General features: G+C 41.5%; 1 protein-coding gene across 1 annotated transcript; it reads left to right on the top strand.

Moving 5' to 3' along the window:
- The first annotated feature begins 587 nt into the window (after positions 1–587).
- LOC106926758 (phospholipid-transporting ATPase ID-like) lies at positions 588–17,624 on the top strand. The gene is made up of 28 exons (XM_088011171.1): positions 588–710; positions 1,594–1,689; positions 1,774–1,832; positions 5,102–5,215; positions 5,373–5,471; positions 5,565–5,626; positions 5,716–5,788; positions 5,884–5,954; positions 6,027–6,109; positions 6,833–6,991; positions 7,155–7,243; positions 7,631–7,824; positions 7,901–8,109; positions 8,562–8,605; positions 9,342–9,507; positions 9,990–10,178; positions 10,526–10,641; positions 10,720–10,884; positions 11,267–11,378; positions 11,471–11,576; positions 12,438–12,588; positions 12,709–12,892; positions 14,147–14,370; positions 14,443–14,526; positions 14,618–14,863; positions 15,127–15,265; positions 16,050–16,180; positions 17,059–17,624. Exons 2-28 carry the CDS (start codon positions 1,635–1,637, stop codon positions 17,311–17,313), a joined length of 3,579 nt encoding a protein of 1,192 aa, XP_087867297.1. The 5' UTR covers positions 588–710; positions 1,594–1,634; the 3' UTR covers positions 17,314–17,624.
- The last annotated feature ends 661 nt before the right edge of the window (positions 17,625–18,285 follow it).

The following is an 18,285-nucleotide window of genomic DNA, read 5'->3' on the forward strand; positions in this document are numbered from 1 at the left end:
AACTTCATCATGTATATTAATATAATACTCCGAGTCTAGTCAAAGTTTTTATAATGAATCAGTGATTTAGTTCTGGTTTTAGAGCCACTCAAAGCTAAAATCATTTGATTGTGCATAACATAAATGTTATTATAATTTGGCAAACCAAGATATCATTCATGTGTTTTATTTGTCACAGATCTTCACCTCATGACATCATGTTTGTTTTCTCCAGTAGAGGAAGTGTTGCTACTTCTGTTTTAGCTCAAACCTGAAACAATCGACCTGATGAACACAAAGTCCTGCAGAGTGTGTGTGTGTGTGCGTGTGTGTGTGTGTGTGTGTGTGTGTGTGTGTGCGTGTGTGTGTGTGTGTGTGTGTGTGTGTGTGCGTGTGTGTGTGTGTGTGTGTGTGTGTGTGTGTGTGTGTGTGTGTGTGTGTGTGCGTGTGTGTGTGTGTGTGTGTGTGTGTTAACCGCTGGCTGTGTGACTACTACCTGCAGTGCTGGTTTCTGATTGGCTGCTCTCACCTTTATTGTTGCTTTACAGCCCAGGTATCGACTCCTGCATGCAGATCCAAAGATCGCTGCTCTGTTTGCTCAGGGCCGTAACGGGTTTTCCTGCCGGGATCAGAAGATCATCAGAACCTTTTGGACCTTCTTTGTTTCTCATCCACAGTCTGGATCTGAACCTGAATTCATCCAACCAGGAAGCAGAAAGAAACCAGAACCTGTAAGATTTCACCGCTTTTATCTGCTGTTTTCAGGTAGATTTGAGTTTTAAGTTATCAGAACCACTTTGTGGATCCATTTTATACATTAATATTCCAGATGTTTCATTACTTTGTGCTTCTGAACTTTCTTTCCTTGATCACATGGAAATCGTCTGTTATAAATGTATTTCCTGCTCCATTTCAGAAGCTCTTCTCTGCTCAGAAGTAATAAAATACACATTTTAAATCTATTTACATTTTATATTTTATCAAACTGGCAGATAAAACAAAGATCGGAGCGTTTGGTTGTTGATTATCTCTGTTAAAAAGGGAGAGGCTTCGGGTTCTTATAACTATAGAGCAAAGATAAACTGAAGGAGTTTCCAGGATGTGATACGACACACCTGTGATTACATGATTCTGACAAAATCATTTTATTCTCAGACCAAAAGTAAACTTTTTTCTCCTTCTTTTACAACAAGTCAAATACAGATGTAAAATAACTGATATTCCAAATTACTACTTTAGAGTAAACATAATTGAAGCGTTCTTTAAATGTGTTTAACTTTTAAAGTTAAACACATTTAATGAGTTAATCTTAACTTTCTGGTTCCCTGGGTTTAAATGTGACACTGAGTCATTATTCAAAGTGGGAAAAACAGGAAAACATCTCATTCTGGTGAGTTAGCTCTATGAATTTATTCATCAGAAAGTTTTCAATATTGACACAGATTTTGTTAAATTTGGGTAAAGTGTGGCGGTCGGTTGAACTTTTGACCTTTAAACTTTCAAGAATATTTTCAAAACAAAAGCAGCACAAACAAAAAAAATAGCAGCACAAAGATTTGACAGCAGTTCTTATTGAGAACTGAACCAGCGGCAGGTCTCTGCTCATCTGTTCAGGCTCGTGATTCAGGTGTGATGATGGACGAGCCGAGCTAACGATGGGATCAGTCGTGTCGTTCTTTAGAAAGTTGTGTGGAGGGAAGAAGCAGAAAGGTGAGATCTGACAGAAACAAACTTCATGACATGTTTGGCTCTGTTTCCTCTCTGGTTTCACTTTTCATCTCCATCTTTTCCCAGAGGAGGAGAGACGGCTGCGAGCGAATGACCGAGCTTTCAACCAGGCCTGGCCGTACGCTGTAAGTACGCACTGAACCAGGGTCACTTTCTACTAACACTCATCGTTTTGGCTACTGTTGGAAGTGGAAACAGACCAATAATATGAAGCTTATGGATCTAATACTTAACACATTTCCTGTATCTATTAATGTATTTAATATAAGAATTGATTGATTTATTGGATTCCTGTAAAGTTTTCTGAAAATGTTCTCATGGCTAATTGTGAAAAAAACATGTATTTTTAATTTAATGAACTGTGGCACTTTTGGCTTTCCATACAGAATCTAAATTATTAATATCTATCTATCTGCCTGTATGAGTGAGTGAGTGAGTGAGTGAGTGAGTGAGTGAGTGAGTGAGTGAGTGAGTGAGTGAGTGAGTGAGTGAGTGAGTGAGTGAGTGAGTGAGTGAGTGAGTGAATGAGTGAACTGTGGCACATTTGGCTTTCCATACATGCTGGATGGTCAACGTGTTAATAGGAAAGCTGAAGCTGCCACAATTCAGTTAATTAAAGAGACAAAATTAATAATTAGTCATGTAACAATTTTAATAAAACTTGAGGCAACAAATAAATAATTCTATTGTTGCACTAAGTAAATAAATACGTAGCTAAAAATCACAATGACTAATAAAATGAAACCCTAAAATATATAGAACTCATTTATTTAGTTGTTTGTTTGTACATCCAGTGTAATTCAAATGTTACAATAATTATTTATTGCTGAACATTTTGTCACTGGTTGGTTTCTATGGTTGGAATATCAACTAGAAACTGTGGAGGTGGAAACTTTAAAAAATATTTGGAGCGGAAAGGAGGAAAAGGAAAGAATGCAATGTAGTAAATGATCAATCATGTTTTGAAACGTAAATATTAATTTCCTACTGATAATAAACTGTCACCATGCAGGCATCATTGCATTTTGGGTTCATGTTTGATAACTTGTGTGCAAATTAAAGTGTGTTTGTGTTTGGGTGTGTGTTATAAGTGTGTGTGGACTTTGTCCTGCTTGTGGCAAAACATGCAAATATGTAATTAGTGACATAAAATACTAAAACAAGCAAAGTTCATGACATCTTTACAATGACATGAAACTTGTTGGATAATAACAACAATAAATAATAATTTAAAAATAAAATAGATTCATTTTTTTAACCAGATTTCTGTTGCACATTTATGCACATTAGCACGGCTAATTTTAGCTTCACCGTTTACGCTAATTACACTGACAAAAATTTATTTGAATACAACATTTTTGTATTCAAATAAATACAAAATTCAAGAGGGGGAAGCAGTGCAGCACCACCACTGTTTATAGTGGGGATGGTGTGCTGCTGACCTCGACTCGGGACATTGCAGACTGGTAGGCAGAATACTTAGAAGACCTGCTCAATCCCACCAACATGCCTGCCACTGAGGAAGCTGAGCCTGGGGACTCTGGGTTGGGCTCTCCAATCTCTGGGGACAAGGTCGCCGAGGTGGTCAAAAAGCTCCTCGGTGGCAGGGCCCCGGGGTGGCAGGGCCCTGGGGGTGATGAGATCCACCCGGCGTTCCTTAAGGCTCTGGATGTTGTAGGGTTGTGTTGGCTCACACGACTCTGCAATATCGCATGGACATCAGGGGCAGTTCCCCTGGATTGGCAGACTGGGGTGGTGGTCTCCCTGTTCAAAAAGGGGGACCAGAGGGTGTGCTCCAATTACTGGGGGGTCACACTCTTAAGTCTCCCTGGTAAGGTCTATTTAGGGGTCCTGGAGAGGAGGGTCCGTCGGATAGTTGAACCTCGGATTCAGGAAGAGCAGTGTGGTTTTCGTCCTGGTCGTGGAACACTGGACCAGCTCTACACCCTCAGCAGGGTCCTGGAGGGTTCTGGGAGTTCGCCCAACCAGTCTACATGTGTTTTGTGGACTTGGAGAAGGCGTTTGACCGTGTCCCTCAGGGAGCCCTGTAGGGGGTTCTCCGGGAGTATGGGGTACCGGGCCCTTTGATGCGGGCTGTCAGGTCCTTGTATGACCGGTGTCAGAGTCTGGTCCGCATTGCCGGCAGTAAGTCGGGCTCGTTTCCGGTGAGAGTTGGACTCCGCCAAGGGTGCCCTTTGTCACCGATTCTGTTCACTACTTTCATGGACAGAATTTCTAGAGCAGCCGAGGTGTTGAGGGGATCCGTTTTGGTGGCCTTAGGATCGCATCTCTGCTTTTTGCGGATGATGTGGTCCTTTTGGCTTCATCGGAACATGATCTGCAGCTCTCACTGGAGCGGTTCACAGCCGAGTGTGAAGCAGCCGGGATGAGGCTCAGTGCCTCCAAATCTGAGGCCATGGTCTTGAGCAGGAAAAGGGTAGAGTGCCTTCTCCGGGTCAGGGGGGTTCGTCCTGCCTCAAGTGGAGGAGTTTAAGTATCTGGGGATCTTGTTCACGAATGAGGGAAGAGGGTAGCGGGAGATCGACAGGTGGATTGGGGCAGCGTCTGCTGTGAAGCGGGTGCTGTACCGGTCCGTCGTGGTGAAGAGAGAGCTGAGCCAAAAAGCGAAGCTCTCGATTTACCGGTCGATCTACGTTCCCACCCTCATCTATGGTCATGAGCTTTGGGTCATTACCGAAAGAACGAGATCCCGGATACAAGAGGCCGAAATGGGTTTCCTTCGCAGGGTGGCTGGGCTCTCCCTTAGAGATAGGGTGAGAAGCTCGGTCATCTGGGAAGGACTCAGAGTAGAGCCGCTGCTCCTCCACGTCGAGAGGAGCCAGTTGAGGCTCGGGCATCTGGTCAGGATGCCTCCTGGACGCCTCCCTGGTGAGGTGTTCATGTCCCACCGGGAGGAAGCCTCGGGGAAGACCCAGGACACGCTGGAGGGACGATGTCTCTCGGCTGGCCTGGGAACGCCTTGGGGTTCCTGGAGGAGCTGGAAGACGTGGCTGGGGAGGGAAGTCTGGGCCTCCCTTCTGAAGCTGCTGCCCCAGCGACCCGACCCCGGATAAGCAGAAGAAAATGGATGGATGGATGGATGGATGGATGGATGGATGGATGGATGGATGGATGGATGGATGGATGGATGGATGGATGGATGGATGGATGGATGGATGGATGGATGGACGGACGGACAACTTTTTTCTTTTACAGATAAAAACTTTAACGTTAGGAATGAAGTAGCAAACTCAACATAATCCATCTTAAAATGAGTAAAATCATGTCTATCGTTTCACTTGGATATTAACTTCTCTAATGTTGTATGTCTTTACCATCCTGCCCCTCAGCCTTTCAAAATAAAATACTTCCTGTTATTCTTTTTCTTTGTCAGAAAAATGCCATCAAAACGTCCAAATACAACCTTTTCTCCTTCCTGCCTCTGAATCTCTTCGAACAGTTCAGCAGACTCGCCAACGCCTACTTCCTCTTCCTCCTCATCCTACAGGTGGAACATTTCTATTCAGTTATTGTCAATATTTCTCTGTTGTTTCAAATGTACAAACAAATATATTTTTAATTGTGTGATGTGTATTTTTGCTTAAATTTGTGTAAATTTTAAGACATTTTGCAGTGAAAATGTTGTGTTTTGTGTTGTTTGACAGCTAATCCCACAAATCTCAGCTGTTCCCTGGTTCACCACGGCTGTGCCGCTGCTCATCGTGCTTTCAGTGTCAGGGGTCAAAGATGCTAACGACGACATAGTAAGGATAAAGAATCGGCTATTCATACAGGAAACGGTGAAATCAAACACGAGGAAACAATATTTTCTTTCTTTATCTATGTGAAATGAGCAGAACAGACACAAACAGGACAAGCAGGTGAATAACCGCAAGGTGAAAGTCCTGATGCACGGAGAGTGAGTCACTGCTTCCAAGATTTTACTCATAAACACAGTTAAAGGGTTTTTATTATCCAACCAGATGATTCAGAGGTTTTTCTTTCCAGGCTGAGAGAAGAAAAATGGATGAACATCCAGGTTGGAGACATAATCAAACTGGAGAGCAACCAGTTTGTTCCAGTAAGTTTGGCCTTCTTAAAGTGGACATTTTATTATTTTTTATGTAAAATGTTTGAAAGTTGAAGCCACTTTTCCTGACCTGGTGGTCTGTTCAGGCCGACCTCCTGCTTCTGTCCAGCAGTGAACCTCTCAACCTGATTTATGTGGAAACAGCCGAGTTAGACGGGTGAGTGCAGATCCAGAAACGCCTGAACATGGAGATAAACTTTACATCTTACGTCTTCCTGGTGTCCCTCAGGGAAACCAACCTGAAGGTGAAACAGGCCCTGACCGTCACCGGAGAGATGGGAGACAACATGGACGACCTGTCTGCCTTCAGAGGTAACAAGTTGGGATTCCTGATCAACTTCAATCAAAACCAGATAAACACACTTAGTCTGCTCTTTTCCTCACTATCTGGCTGAAAATTAGACAGAAGCTTTCATGTCTTTGGTCAGTAAGGATTGACGAAATTAATTTTAATTTCCAGAATAATGAGTTCTGTACAGACATGAACTGAAAAGCTGCTCAGGAAGGAAGAAGCCATCCCTCCAAAAGCCAGTTTACAGTCTGGAAATACACTCAGACATGGCCTGTTGTCTGAGGAAACTGAAACTAAAATGTTTGATCATAATTTGAAGGAAAAAGAGAGAAACTTGCAAGCCTGAGATCAAAATCTCATGGATGACATATAGAGGGACTGGTGCACTTCAAAAAATAGCTGCCATCAAGAGGAACGATTTTTTCAAAGGAAATTCTACCAAATAGCTGCGCCGTTACCTAGCAACCCTAGCAGAGCCCTGCACTGTTACCTAGCAACCCTAGCAGAGCCCAGCACCGTTACCTAGCAACCCTAGCAGAGCCCTGCACTGTTACCTAGCAACCCTAGCAGAGTCCTGCACTGTTACCTAGCAACCCAAATGGAATTCCAGCACATTTTACTATAATTTCATTATCTAAGAATGACTTTGTGCAAAAAATGTTCTGTATCACCTCTAAACCTGTCAGACTATGAGAAACAAAAGGTTTTTTGTAAACATCTGGATGCTAATGTCTGTTTTTCAGGTGAACTTCGATGCGAGCCTCCAAACAACCGTCTGGACAAGTTAAAAGGGACTCTGACTGTGGATGGACAGCAACACGGGCTGGACAATGATAAGATCCTGCTCAGAGGATGCACTGTGAGGAACACAGAGTGGTGCTTCGGTTTGGTCATCTTCGCAGGTAAGAATCCCTTCCTGCAGCCAGAGCAGCAGCTGCTGAGGTTGTAATGGAGAGATAGTTTGAAATGGTCTTAATGAGTGATTTCCATACAGACTATGTGTCTACAAGAGTTTTCCTTAACCTTCAGTAACTGGAGTAACTGTCCCTGTTTGGTTGTTTTCAGGTTCTGACACCAAGCTCATGCAGAACAGCGGGAGAACCACGTTTAAACGGACCAGGATCGATCAGCTGATGAACATCCTGGTGTTGTGTGTGAGTTCAAGCAAAACATTTAATTAAAAAAAAGTGCTGCTCACGGCTAACTGAAAAGTTAGCTGTGCTAACTCTAAAGCACCCATCATAAATAATCTTTTTGCTAAAACGCTAAACCAGCATTTTATTCAGTAGACATTAATGCAAAAGCAATAATGTGGTAAATTAACCCATGTTGATACCCACCATGTTAACAGAAAGTTTACTAAACAGCCACATAAATGAGGCTTTATAATTTATCCAGAGAAATTAATGTAGGGGAAGTTAAGTTTTAATGTTTTAAAACATAGTAAAAGCACTAAATGAAAAATTAGCTGCACTATTTGAGCATTTGCAGAAGTGTGTCTATTCTTTTAGGGATTGAAGATATTCCTCCATTTCTGTTAGATTTTTGGTTTCCTGGCAACCATTTGCGCCATCATGACGGTTGGCCACGCCGTCTGGGAGGTGAACGAGGGCTCGGCCTTCACCGCGTTTCTTCCCCGCCAATCAGGCGTTGACATTCCTCTATCGTCCTTCTACGCCTTCTGGTCCTACGTCATCGTCCTCAACACGGTGGTGCCAATTTCTCTCTACGTCAGGTACATGAAGACGATAGCTTTAGCAGGAGTAGCCATGGTGCTACGTGGAGACTCAGCGTTTTGTCTGGATTTTCAGCGTGGAGATGATCCGCCTCGGGAACAGCTTCTTCATAGACTGGGACAGGAAGATGTATTACCTGAAGAAAGACACACCAGCCCAGGCGAGGACCACCACGCTCAACGAGGAGCTGGGTCAGATCAAGTACATCTTCAGCGACAAGACCGGCACTCTGACGCAGAACATCATGACCTTCAACAAATGCTCCATCAACGGGAGGAACTACGGTAGGAATCTGACACCTGCTGAGTTTCTCTGTGTTTTTCCAATGAGGGCAGCAGATTCTTATTTTGGTAGTAGTTTGTTGCATTCAGAGAGACGTTTTTGGTCAAGAAGTACTTTCTAGAAAACATTTGTTGGCTAGTAAAGCAGTAGAACCAGTCCTTGACTCCTCTCAGTGTTCAGATGTTCACAACCCATCAGCTGCCTGATGTTGTAACGAATTAATACCTTCACTCTAAAAATGTTGTTCTGTTGGTCTGACTTTGAATTTCACATCAGTACAACAGGTATCCAGGGAGCCAAAGTACAGCTGCTGCTTCTCCATATCACTAGCAACCAGTTCAGGTGGTTCAAACACCACCTGAACTGGTGGTGCAGCTGATGCCCGGCGGCCACCTGCTGTATTCTTTGAATGTTGATAATTAGTTTATTCTGACAAACGTTTCTCTCTTTTCAGGCGAGCTATGTGACTTTTCTGGCCAAAGGATCGAGATAACGGAGGTAAAGCAACTTCGACACAAGATGCATCTCAGATTAATCTGTTAGTTCTGCTAATGCTAAAGCTCTACACCACGCTAGTATTTAGTGGAAGCTAATGCTAAAGTCATAAATAGCTAAATTCAACACTAGTGATACCCACCTTGTATCAACTGAACGTTTACGAAACAGCTAAGTAAAGAATTTATAATTTATCCAGAGAAATCAATTAAGGGGAAGTTAAGTGCGCTAAGTGTTTTCAAAGTTAGTGAAAAATCTGCTCCACTATTAACAGATTAGTGGAAATGTGCCCACCACTGACTAAAAGTAAAGATCTACAGTTTAACAACGTGGTACAAATCAACAGTGGGTGAACCACATTTAATCATTACTTCCCCTAACACTAAATTGCTAAACTAACATGGTGTTTAGCAGAAGCTAATGCTAAAGAACAAAAGCGCTGAAATAGACCATGTCTCAACTGTCAGCTGCATCTTTGCACAACAAAGTAATTTTGTGCTTTATAATTAATCCAAATAAATTATTTTAGAGACAGCTAAGTCACCTAAATATTTTCAAAGTTTACCAAAGTGACCAAAAAAAAGAGCTCTGCCTATTAGCGGATTAGTCTAAGTTTCTTCACCACTTAATAAAAGTAAAACAATGATTTGCAGTTTATCAAACTTACCACTGATCAACTATGTTGATAAAAACGCTGTGGCCTCACAGAGATGTGCTGAGTCATGAATGTCCTTTGCAGAACACAGAGAGAGTGGATTTCTCCTGGAACCAGCTGGCCGATCCGAAGTTCGTCTTCCATGATTACAGCCTGCTGAAGACGATGAAGGAGGGAAACCCGGAGGCCCAGGCCTTCTTCCGCCTGCTGGCTCTGTGCCACACCGTCATGCCGGAGGAGAAGAAAGAGGGTCAGGGTCCAACAATCGCAGCTTTCAGCTGACACTGCACATATAATACACCTCAAAACTGTAAATATGCTCTTCTAGTATAATGAAAAATTTAATATTTAAAATATATTCTGTAGAACTACACTAGAAAACAATGGGTTGTGAATACATAACAGCAGTAAAACCAGCTGACCAAATGTGCTGGAGCCAGTTGAATGTGACGTTACATTCAGAAGGTTTTTGAAATGGCTCATTTTCCAGACATCAGAAAACATTAACTTATTGGTGAGAAACAGCTCAGTGTTGTCTTTGACAAAGAATTGAGATTTAACATCTTTATTGGATTCTGTGGCAGATTTTGATCAGGTGTTTGGCAACTGCCCAGGGCAGCATGAGAGTAGAGAGCACAAGGCTAAATATAAAATAAATACTAAATAATTATGTATATTTAATCATTATTGCCTCCATGAACCTCCTGTCTTGTCCTCCGTGTCGTTTGCCAGGGGAGCTCAACTATCAGGCTCAGTCGCCAGATGAGGGCGCTCTGGTGACGGCGGCGAGGAACTTTGGGTTTGTTTTCCGATCGCGGACGCCGGAGTCCATCACGGTCATGGAGATGGGGAGGAAAGTTACATATGAGCTTCTGGCTGTTCTGGACTTCAACAACGTGAGGAAGAGGATGTCTGTGATCGGTAGGTGTGCATGTGTGTGCATGTGGGGGTGTGTGTGTGTGTGTGTGTAGGTGTGTGTGTGTGTGTGTGTGTTTTACAGCATGGTTTAAAATATCTTGTCAGAAATAATATTACCTGTTTCACTTTATAAGTATAGAATTTTTAAATGTGTTTGTTGGGGGTTCCTACATTATGTTAGATTTTATGGATGGATGGATGGATGGATGGATGGATGGATGAATGAATGAATGAATGAATGAATGAATGAATGAATGAATGAATGAATGAATGAATGGATGGATGGATGGATGGATGGATGGATGGATGTCTCATTTACCAAGCGTTGTCTCTTTAAATCTCCCTCCCAGTCCGTGACCCTGAGGGCAGGATGACCCTTTACTGCAAAGGCGCAGACACCATCATCTATGAGCGACTGCATCCGTCCTGCTCCAAGCTGAAGGACGTCACCACCACACACCTGAACGTGAGACGTTACCACCAACCGTCTGATTTACCTCTGATTTACCTTTACGCTTTAACCCGACTGAAATGTTCAAACTAGGAGTACGCAGGCGACGGGCTTCGCACTCTGGCTCTGGCCTACAAAGACTTGGAGAAGAGCTACATGGAGCGCTGGCTGGAGCGCCACCATGAGGCCAGCATGGCCATCGAAGGACGCGAGGACAAGCTGGACGTTCTTTACGAAGACATCGAAACGGACCTGATGGTCAGAGCTGCTAATCACACCAGCTAGCAGGGAGGAGTTACAACCAGAGATATGATAGTTTGGATGGATGGATGGATGGATGGATGGATGGATGGATGGATGGATGGATGGATGGATGGATGGATGGATGGATGGATGGATGGATGGTGGTCTTTAAAATACCAACATTTCCACATGATTTCATATTTTGTTCTGTCTGATTTTGTGATTTTTAAATATTAAATGATCGATGTTTTGACCAGTTACTCACTTCTTGAGTCGCCTTTTTACCATTTTTACTCTGGAGTACAGTTGTTTGCTCTTCCCTCCTCTGGTTATAACAGATGATGGCTAAGGAGAACTTCAGGACCTTAAAGTTGCTAACTGCTAACTTTGCTTCCAGCTGTTGGGAGCCACGGCTGTGGAGGACAAGCTGCAGGACGGCGTCCCTCACACCATCGAGCAGCTGGCCAAAGCTGACATCAAGATCTGGGTTCTGACCGGAGATAAACAAGGTTTGCACCGATGTGCCTATAACCCCATTCATTCCATTTAATTTAATTTAACTCATCCTTTTAATCTCTAATTAATTTATTTTAATTCACAGAAACAGCAGAAAACATTGGATATTCCTGCAACATGCTGAGAGAAGAGATGAAGGAGATCTTTGTTGTGACTGCTAACACAGCTAATGAGGTCAAAGAGGAACTGCAGTGAGTCAATCAGTAACTATTTATTGTTGGGTCTACTGATTATTTTTACTATATACAACCAGCAGTAAATACAAACCATGCTTTAGACGTTCAATCAAACAAAGATACAGCGCCTTTCATAATGACTAGCACACCTAATAAACATGGATCTTAAATTAATTTATACATTATTAAAGTTTACACTGAAAATTAAGACAAATACAGCCTCTAATTTGAGATGCTTGTCTTCAAAATGGACAGGAAAGAAAAAATGCCTTTTGGCTAAAGCAGACATGTTGATTTTCACCCCAGTTATGTCCATATCTACAGAGTGGCAGAGGAGCGACTGCTAGCTACAATGTTAGCTGCACTAACCCTAAAACACAAGTCATAGACAGTATTTAGCATAAGCTAATGCTAAAGTGCTATAACAACACAGCTTTCATCGGAAATTAATGCTAAAGCAACATGGTATTTAGCACAAGCTAAAGATAAAGCTTTATTCGACATGGTATTTTATGGAAGCTAATGCTAAAGAGCTATACCAACATGTGATTTAGCATTAGCTAATGTTAAAGTATAATGTAAACACAATATTTTACCAGAGCTAATACTAAAGAACTATACCAGCAGATATTTAGCAGAAGCTAATGCTAAAGCAGTAAATTCAGCCCTGTTGAAACACCTACCATGTCTCAGGAACATGGTAGGTGTTCTCGCATACAAACATGCCATCCAACTCCACCAGTATGCGTTTTCACAAGAAATCCCTACATTACACATAATTTATCTCTGTCTTAGCTATGATTTTATGAAAACTGACAAATTAGCCATGAAATTTTAGCTTTAGTTGTGATTTCCTGCCATCTTTCTCATTTTCAGGAAAGCCAGAAGGAAAATGTGTCCCGGATCAGCAGAGAAGCCGAAGGTGATCAAAGCTCGAGCCGGCTTGTTTTGGCTCCAGAAGACCCAGACTGTACCGGATGAGACAGTAAACGGAGAATATGGCCTGATTATAAACGGACACAGCCTGGTAAGAAGCTGTTTTAGACACCAAACAGTTTCAGTTATTTCTGAATCAGAGAGAAGAATGCAGACTTTGGGTAGCTGGAGTTATACGGCCTATAGAAGTGTGTGAACTCTTCGTCTTTAGGCCTACGCACTGCAGGAGGACTTGGAGTTGGAGCTACTGAGGACGGCATGCATGTGCAAGACGGTGATTTGCTGCAGGGTCACCCCTCTGCAGAAGGCCATGGTGGTTGAGCTGGTCAAGAAGTACAAGCAGGCCATAACTCTGGCCATTGGAGATGGAGCCAATGATGTCAGCATGATCAAGGGTAAAAGTCAGAAATGAGAGCTTAAGTCCAACTAAAGGCTCTCCCATACTTCACCTGAAGCATCACAATTGACTCATTGATGTAGCTGAAAACTAGGTCATCTTGTTTGCAGGAATTCGTCTTCTTTCCATTGTTACGGTTACAACAGAGCTCTGTACAAAGTGTTGCGTGATTGGTCAGGAGTTTTTGAGCTTGTTGCTGTCCAAGTGAATTTGATCATTGAAGGACCAACTGCAGACGATCAGTCCAATTACACTTTCTGGTTTTTGTATCCACAGGCGGCATGAATGGTTTTGAGCAGCGGGTTGTTGGATAAAGTGAGGCACTATGAATATTTGTACAATTCCTCACTAAATATAGATTGTTATAAATAGATTGTTAAATTGGTAAAATCTCCACAATGGAAATTGCAACGAATTGTTTACAATGTCTGCAAAAATGTGTGCTGCTTTCTCTGTGACCGTTTTGTTACTGATATGCTTTGGGCGTAGCTTATACCAAATCAGGAGAGGTAACTCCAAGTGGTTTGTGATGTATGTGAACGCCAAGCGGGCCAGAGACCGCTCCAAAAGCAGGAAGTTGGCTACAACGCAGGGCATTCTGGGTAAATACAACCAAAATAAAAATGTTAGACTAGCGCTGGTGGGAGAAATGACTTGTGGTCTTTAGCCAAAGACAAAAGAGAAATCCTACAACCACTACAATCCATTTTTGTTTATATTTTGCTAAGAAGGAAGTTGTGGTCAGTTTCTTCTTCTGAGATTTTTGTGTAGTTTCATTCAGTGGTTCTTGGTGCAGTGGCACCACAGGTGAGGAGGGAGAACAGATTTGACTCATCTGACGCAGTACAGTGTGAAACAAACCGCACCAGTTGAAAATATAACAAAAGTTGACGTCTGACGTATTGAGTTACCAGACTATCAGGTGGAAAGACAACCACATGACCATGTGTTGACTGTTCGGTATCGACTGAAAGTGTCGCAGTCAGCTCTTGTTCACGTAATCATACAAAAATTGTCGTTTTTGAACAATTCTTCACTAAATAACTGCAAAGATTGTCAAAAGGCTAAAAACTCTCTGCAGAAAGACATGTCTCTCTCTCTCCATGACTGTTTCGTTGTGTACAAAACGTCCCTCAGCTACGTAACCATGCATCGGCTACTTAGCTTTGAGTGAATTGTGGGAGACCCCTAAAAGGTCCAGGGACCCTGCAGACTGGAAAACGAGTGAAGGATCTCATTGTTTTGCCTCTAGCTGCTCATATCGGCGTGGGCATCAGCGGTCAGGAAGGGATGCAAGCGGTTCTCTCCAGCGACTTCTCCTTCGCCCAGTTCCGGTACCTCCAGCGCCTCCTGCTGGTGCACGGCCGCTGGTCCTACATTCGCATGTGCAAGTTCCTGCAATATTTCTTCTACAAGAACTTTAGCTACACCCTTGTTCACTTCTGGTACGGTTTCTTCTGCGGCTTCTCTGCACAGGTGAGTGAAAAGTCCTGCATGAAGAAAGTTGACGCTTTGTGTGGATGTTGACTGATGTTTCTGCGGTTCCAGACTGTTTATGATGACTGGTTCATCACCATGTACAATATGGTTTACACTGCTACCTCAGTTCTCGCCTTGGGCCTCTTTGACCAGGTAGGAGGAGTCTTGTTATTTTTCATTTAAAAGTCATACATCCTGCTCTGGTCCCTTAGCTTCCTACCTTTTCCTGTTGTTTCTCTCGCAGGACGTCAACGACCGCTGGAGTTTCCGATATCCTCAGCTCTACTCTCCTGGCCAGCTCAACACGTTTTTCAGTAAAAAGACTTTTGTCCGATGTGTAATGGTCAGCACCTACACCTCCCTGGTCCTCTTCTTCATCCCGTGGGCAGCCATGCAGGACTCGGTCCGGGGCGACGGCAAAGACGTAGCCGACTATCAGTCCTTCGCTTTGTCAACGCAAACCAGCCTGATGATCGTGGTGAGCGCTCGGGTAAGACGTTCTCTGCTGTAAATGTCATTTATTATATAATTGATCGTGTTGTATGAATTTTGTCATGTTTGGTTATGGAAAAGAGACATCTGTAGCATATTTTAAATGATGCATGTTGGTGTGAAGTTGGGCCCCACCTTGTTCAAATTAAACTAAATTGGTGTTAAATGTTTCAGTAGCACACTTGACATGATTCCTAACTTCTGGGCATATCACCGAGGAAAACTGAGTAAAAAACTGAATTTTTTTTTTTTTTTTTTCAGATGTTTCTTGACACTTTTTACTGGACAGCGATTAATCAGTTCTTTCTGTGGGGCAGCATTGCTGCCTACTTGGCCATCACATTTACTTTTTTCAGCAATGGCCTTTTTTTTGTGTTCACCTCCAGTTTCCCCTTCATTGGTGAGTAAATTTAGCTTTTTATTTATCCAACACTTATTTTAGCAATAAAATATACATTAATTTAGTGAATGTTTTAAAAGAACTGAAGGAAAGTCAGTTTAAATGTCCTAAATTTAAGATTTTAAGTTATACTTATGTATAAAAATGCAGAATTTTTAAATGTAAATACTGATATTTGATGGGATAGATTTATATGCTCCTTTTTCATAAAGTAATAACTTTATTTTCAGCAGTTAGCACAACATAACAACCAAGAAAAGCTAAACTCTCCGTCTATCTACATTTTATAGCTGCTTATCCTTAAAGTGTCGTTGGACACAAACCAATATAATAAGTTTTAAAAATGTGGGATTTAAAAATATGCCCAGTGAAACTCTATTGCTAAAATCATAACACCTTAATAAAAAACTGTTTAAAAAATTCCCCTTTTACAGGAATAAATCAGGCTCAGTGCAGTCAGATGAAAAACTGAGAGAATATAAAGTTAATATTTTTAAATAGCAGGAAATTGTGCAAACTGGAGAGCAGTAGGAAAAGCAAGTGGTCAGTTTGCCTCCAGTAGTTTATAGTAGGATAGCTACAGAAATATGCAGTTTGTAGTTTTAACCACTAGATGTCACTATTACCTCCAAATCTGAGACTTTGGCTTCACTAATAATGTCTTGCTTAAGGTTAAATTCTTTCTTTTGAAAAATCTGCTGCTTTTAACAGAATAAACTTAATTTGTTATTTTTCATGCGTCTAAGTTGCGTGTGGAAATAAACTGTTGTAAAATGGATTTCAGGCACGGCGAGGAACAGTTTGAAGCAGCCGAACGTGTGGCTGACGATGTTCCTGACTTGTCTTCTCTGCGTCCTGCCGACTGTGGCTTATCGCTTCCTCCACATGCAGATCCGTCCAACCATCACTGATAAGGTGGGAAACCAAAATCAGGAGCCTTTTACTGTATCGACATACATTAAAGTCATATGATGTGTTTAAACGGTTGTTTAAAGCAAAATGTAAGTGCAAAAATCTGATAAAAGGAGAATTACATCTTGGCCGCATTCATCTAACTTATGATTTTAGACCAAAACTAATTTTCCAGGAGAACCATGGAGACCACTTTATGACGGAGTATCAAGGCCATTGAAGGTAGAAAAATAATTGGAGTAAAATTCTGCCAAAACAGTCAGAAATTTTGAGAATAATCTCAGACATGTTCTAGAAAAAAAATTAAAATTTTGACTGTGAAGTCAAAAATTTGCTAAAAATTCAGAAATTTTTAGACTAACCTTAGAAACGAAAAAAATTGGAAATTTTTGTTAAAACTCAAAAACTGTATAGAAAAAAACTGACAAAATTCTGACAAAAAGTAAAGGAAATTTCTGAGTTCGAAAAGTTGAACATTTGTAATTTTTTTCAAATTAACATTAATCTATGAAATTTTTGGGAAAAAATGTGGAAATCTTTGTGCGTGAAAAATAAAAAATGTTGCTGAAAAAACTCAGAAATATTGAGACTAGCATCAGAAATTTTCTAGAAAAAATAAGGAAATTTCCAAGATTTCAAAAGTAAAAAAAAAAAACAAAAACCAAAAAACGATTTCATAATTTTTCCTGAACAAAACTTATACTCCGTCGAACAATCGTGAAAAATGGCCGACATTTTGAATTTTTCCAGTGCTAGCCACTGAGAACAATATTTATCTGAAATATTTACTGAACTTCGGCGCTATGATGCGGAACAGTGTTAGTATTTGCTCAACAGACGTTTTGTAACTAGATCTAAGCTACATTTGATCATCTCTCCAGGTGAGGTACAAGGCTCGGGAGGAGGGACAGCCGGCTCCGGCTCCTTACCGGCCGCCTCCACGGCGCGTCAGCACCCGCCGCTCCAGCTACGCCTTCTCTCACTCCCAGGGCTACGGGGATCTGGTGACCTCCCGCAAATTCCTGCGCCTGAAGAGGCGACCGTCCCTGTTCGGCAGAAAGGAGTCTCCGCTGGTGGAGAACCAGCCGCAGCGCTATCGGACCATAACGGAGGAGGCGGAGGAGTCGCAGACATAGGATGCGTTCAGGGACTGATTTGTGTATTTGTGTCGTTATTTTGATGCCTAAATAACTGAGAACTGGATGGATGCCGGAGGAAATCAAGGCGTCATTAAAACACTGAAATAATGTTATTATTTTTATTATTATTGATAAAGAGCTATTGGCATCACTGTGAATATGTTTACTAATTATGCATTAAAAGTAAAAACTGGTGGCCCTCGATGCGGACGGTTCCAGTCTGGTTTACTTCTCTGGCGTTAGACAAGAAAGGGCGCCATCTTGTGGTGTGAAGAGTGTAAGCGCAGTATTAAACTATCTGCACTCCATGATGGTTTTGTCGTTTTTCCTGTTTTTGAGCATCTTAAGCAAAAATTATGTTTGCTTCTCATACACTATCTGGCCTTTATTAAACATTTATTATATTTTAAACAGAAAAGTACAATATACCAATTTAGATACAATGAAAATGTTCCAGATGTCATTGTTTTTGCATGTTTATAACATCAAACATATTTAAATATTAGTTAAAAGATAACCAGAGTAAACACAAAATTCAGTTTTTAAACAGATGTGTTTATTATTAAGAGAGAAACAAAATTAAAGTGGGATTAATTATTGCAGCTAAGCTTTAAAACTTAATGTGACACATTTAAGCTCCAAATTAAGTGTGGAACTTAAATGTGTTTCTGATAGAAATAAATTATGTTTCTTCTTCATATGTCTTCAGTTTCTGATCTCAGCTACTTTCTTGTCTTTGTTTTATATTCCATATCAGGAATCTGATTGTAATTACCACACATCTCCACTAGGTGGAGCAATTTCTCCCCTTTTCATGTCACTGATGTTTATGATACAATTTTACGTCAGAGGTTGAAAAGAACCACATTCTCTCCTTCAGTAGAAAGATACTTGTATGAAAAGCACAGGTTGGACTGTTCTACTCAAGTTAAAGTAAAGTTCAAGTTTTGAAACGTACTCAAGTACAAA

The sequence above is a fragment of the Poecilia mexicana genome, unplaced genomic scaffold, assembly GCF_051168715.1.
Source record: "Poecilia mexicana isolate PSO_F unplaced genomic scaffold, ASM5116871v1 scaffold_12, whole genome shotgun sequence".
Taxonomy (NCBI): Eukaryota; Metazoa; Chordata; class Actinopteri; order Cyprinodontiformes; family Poeciliidae; genus Poecilia; species Poecilia mexicana.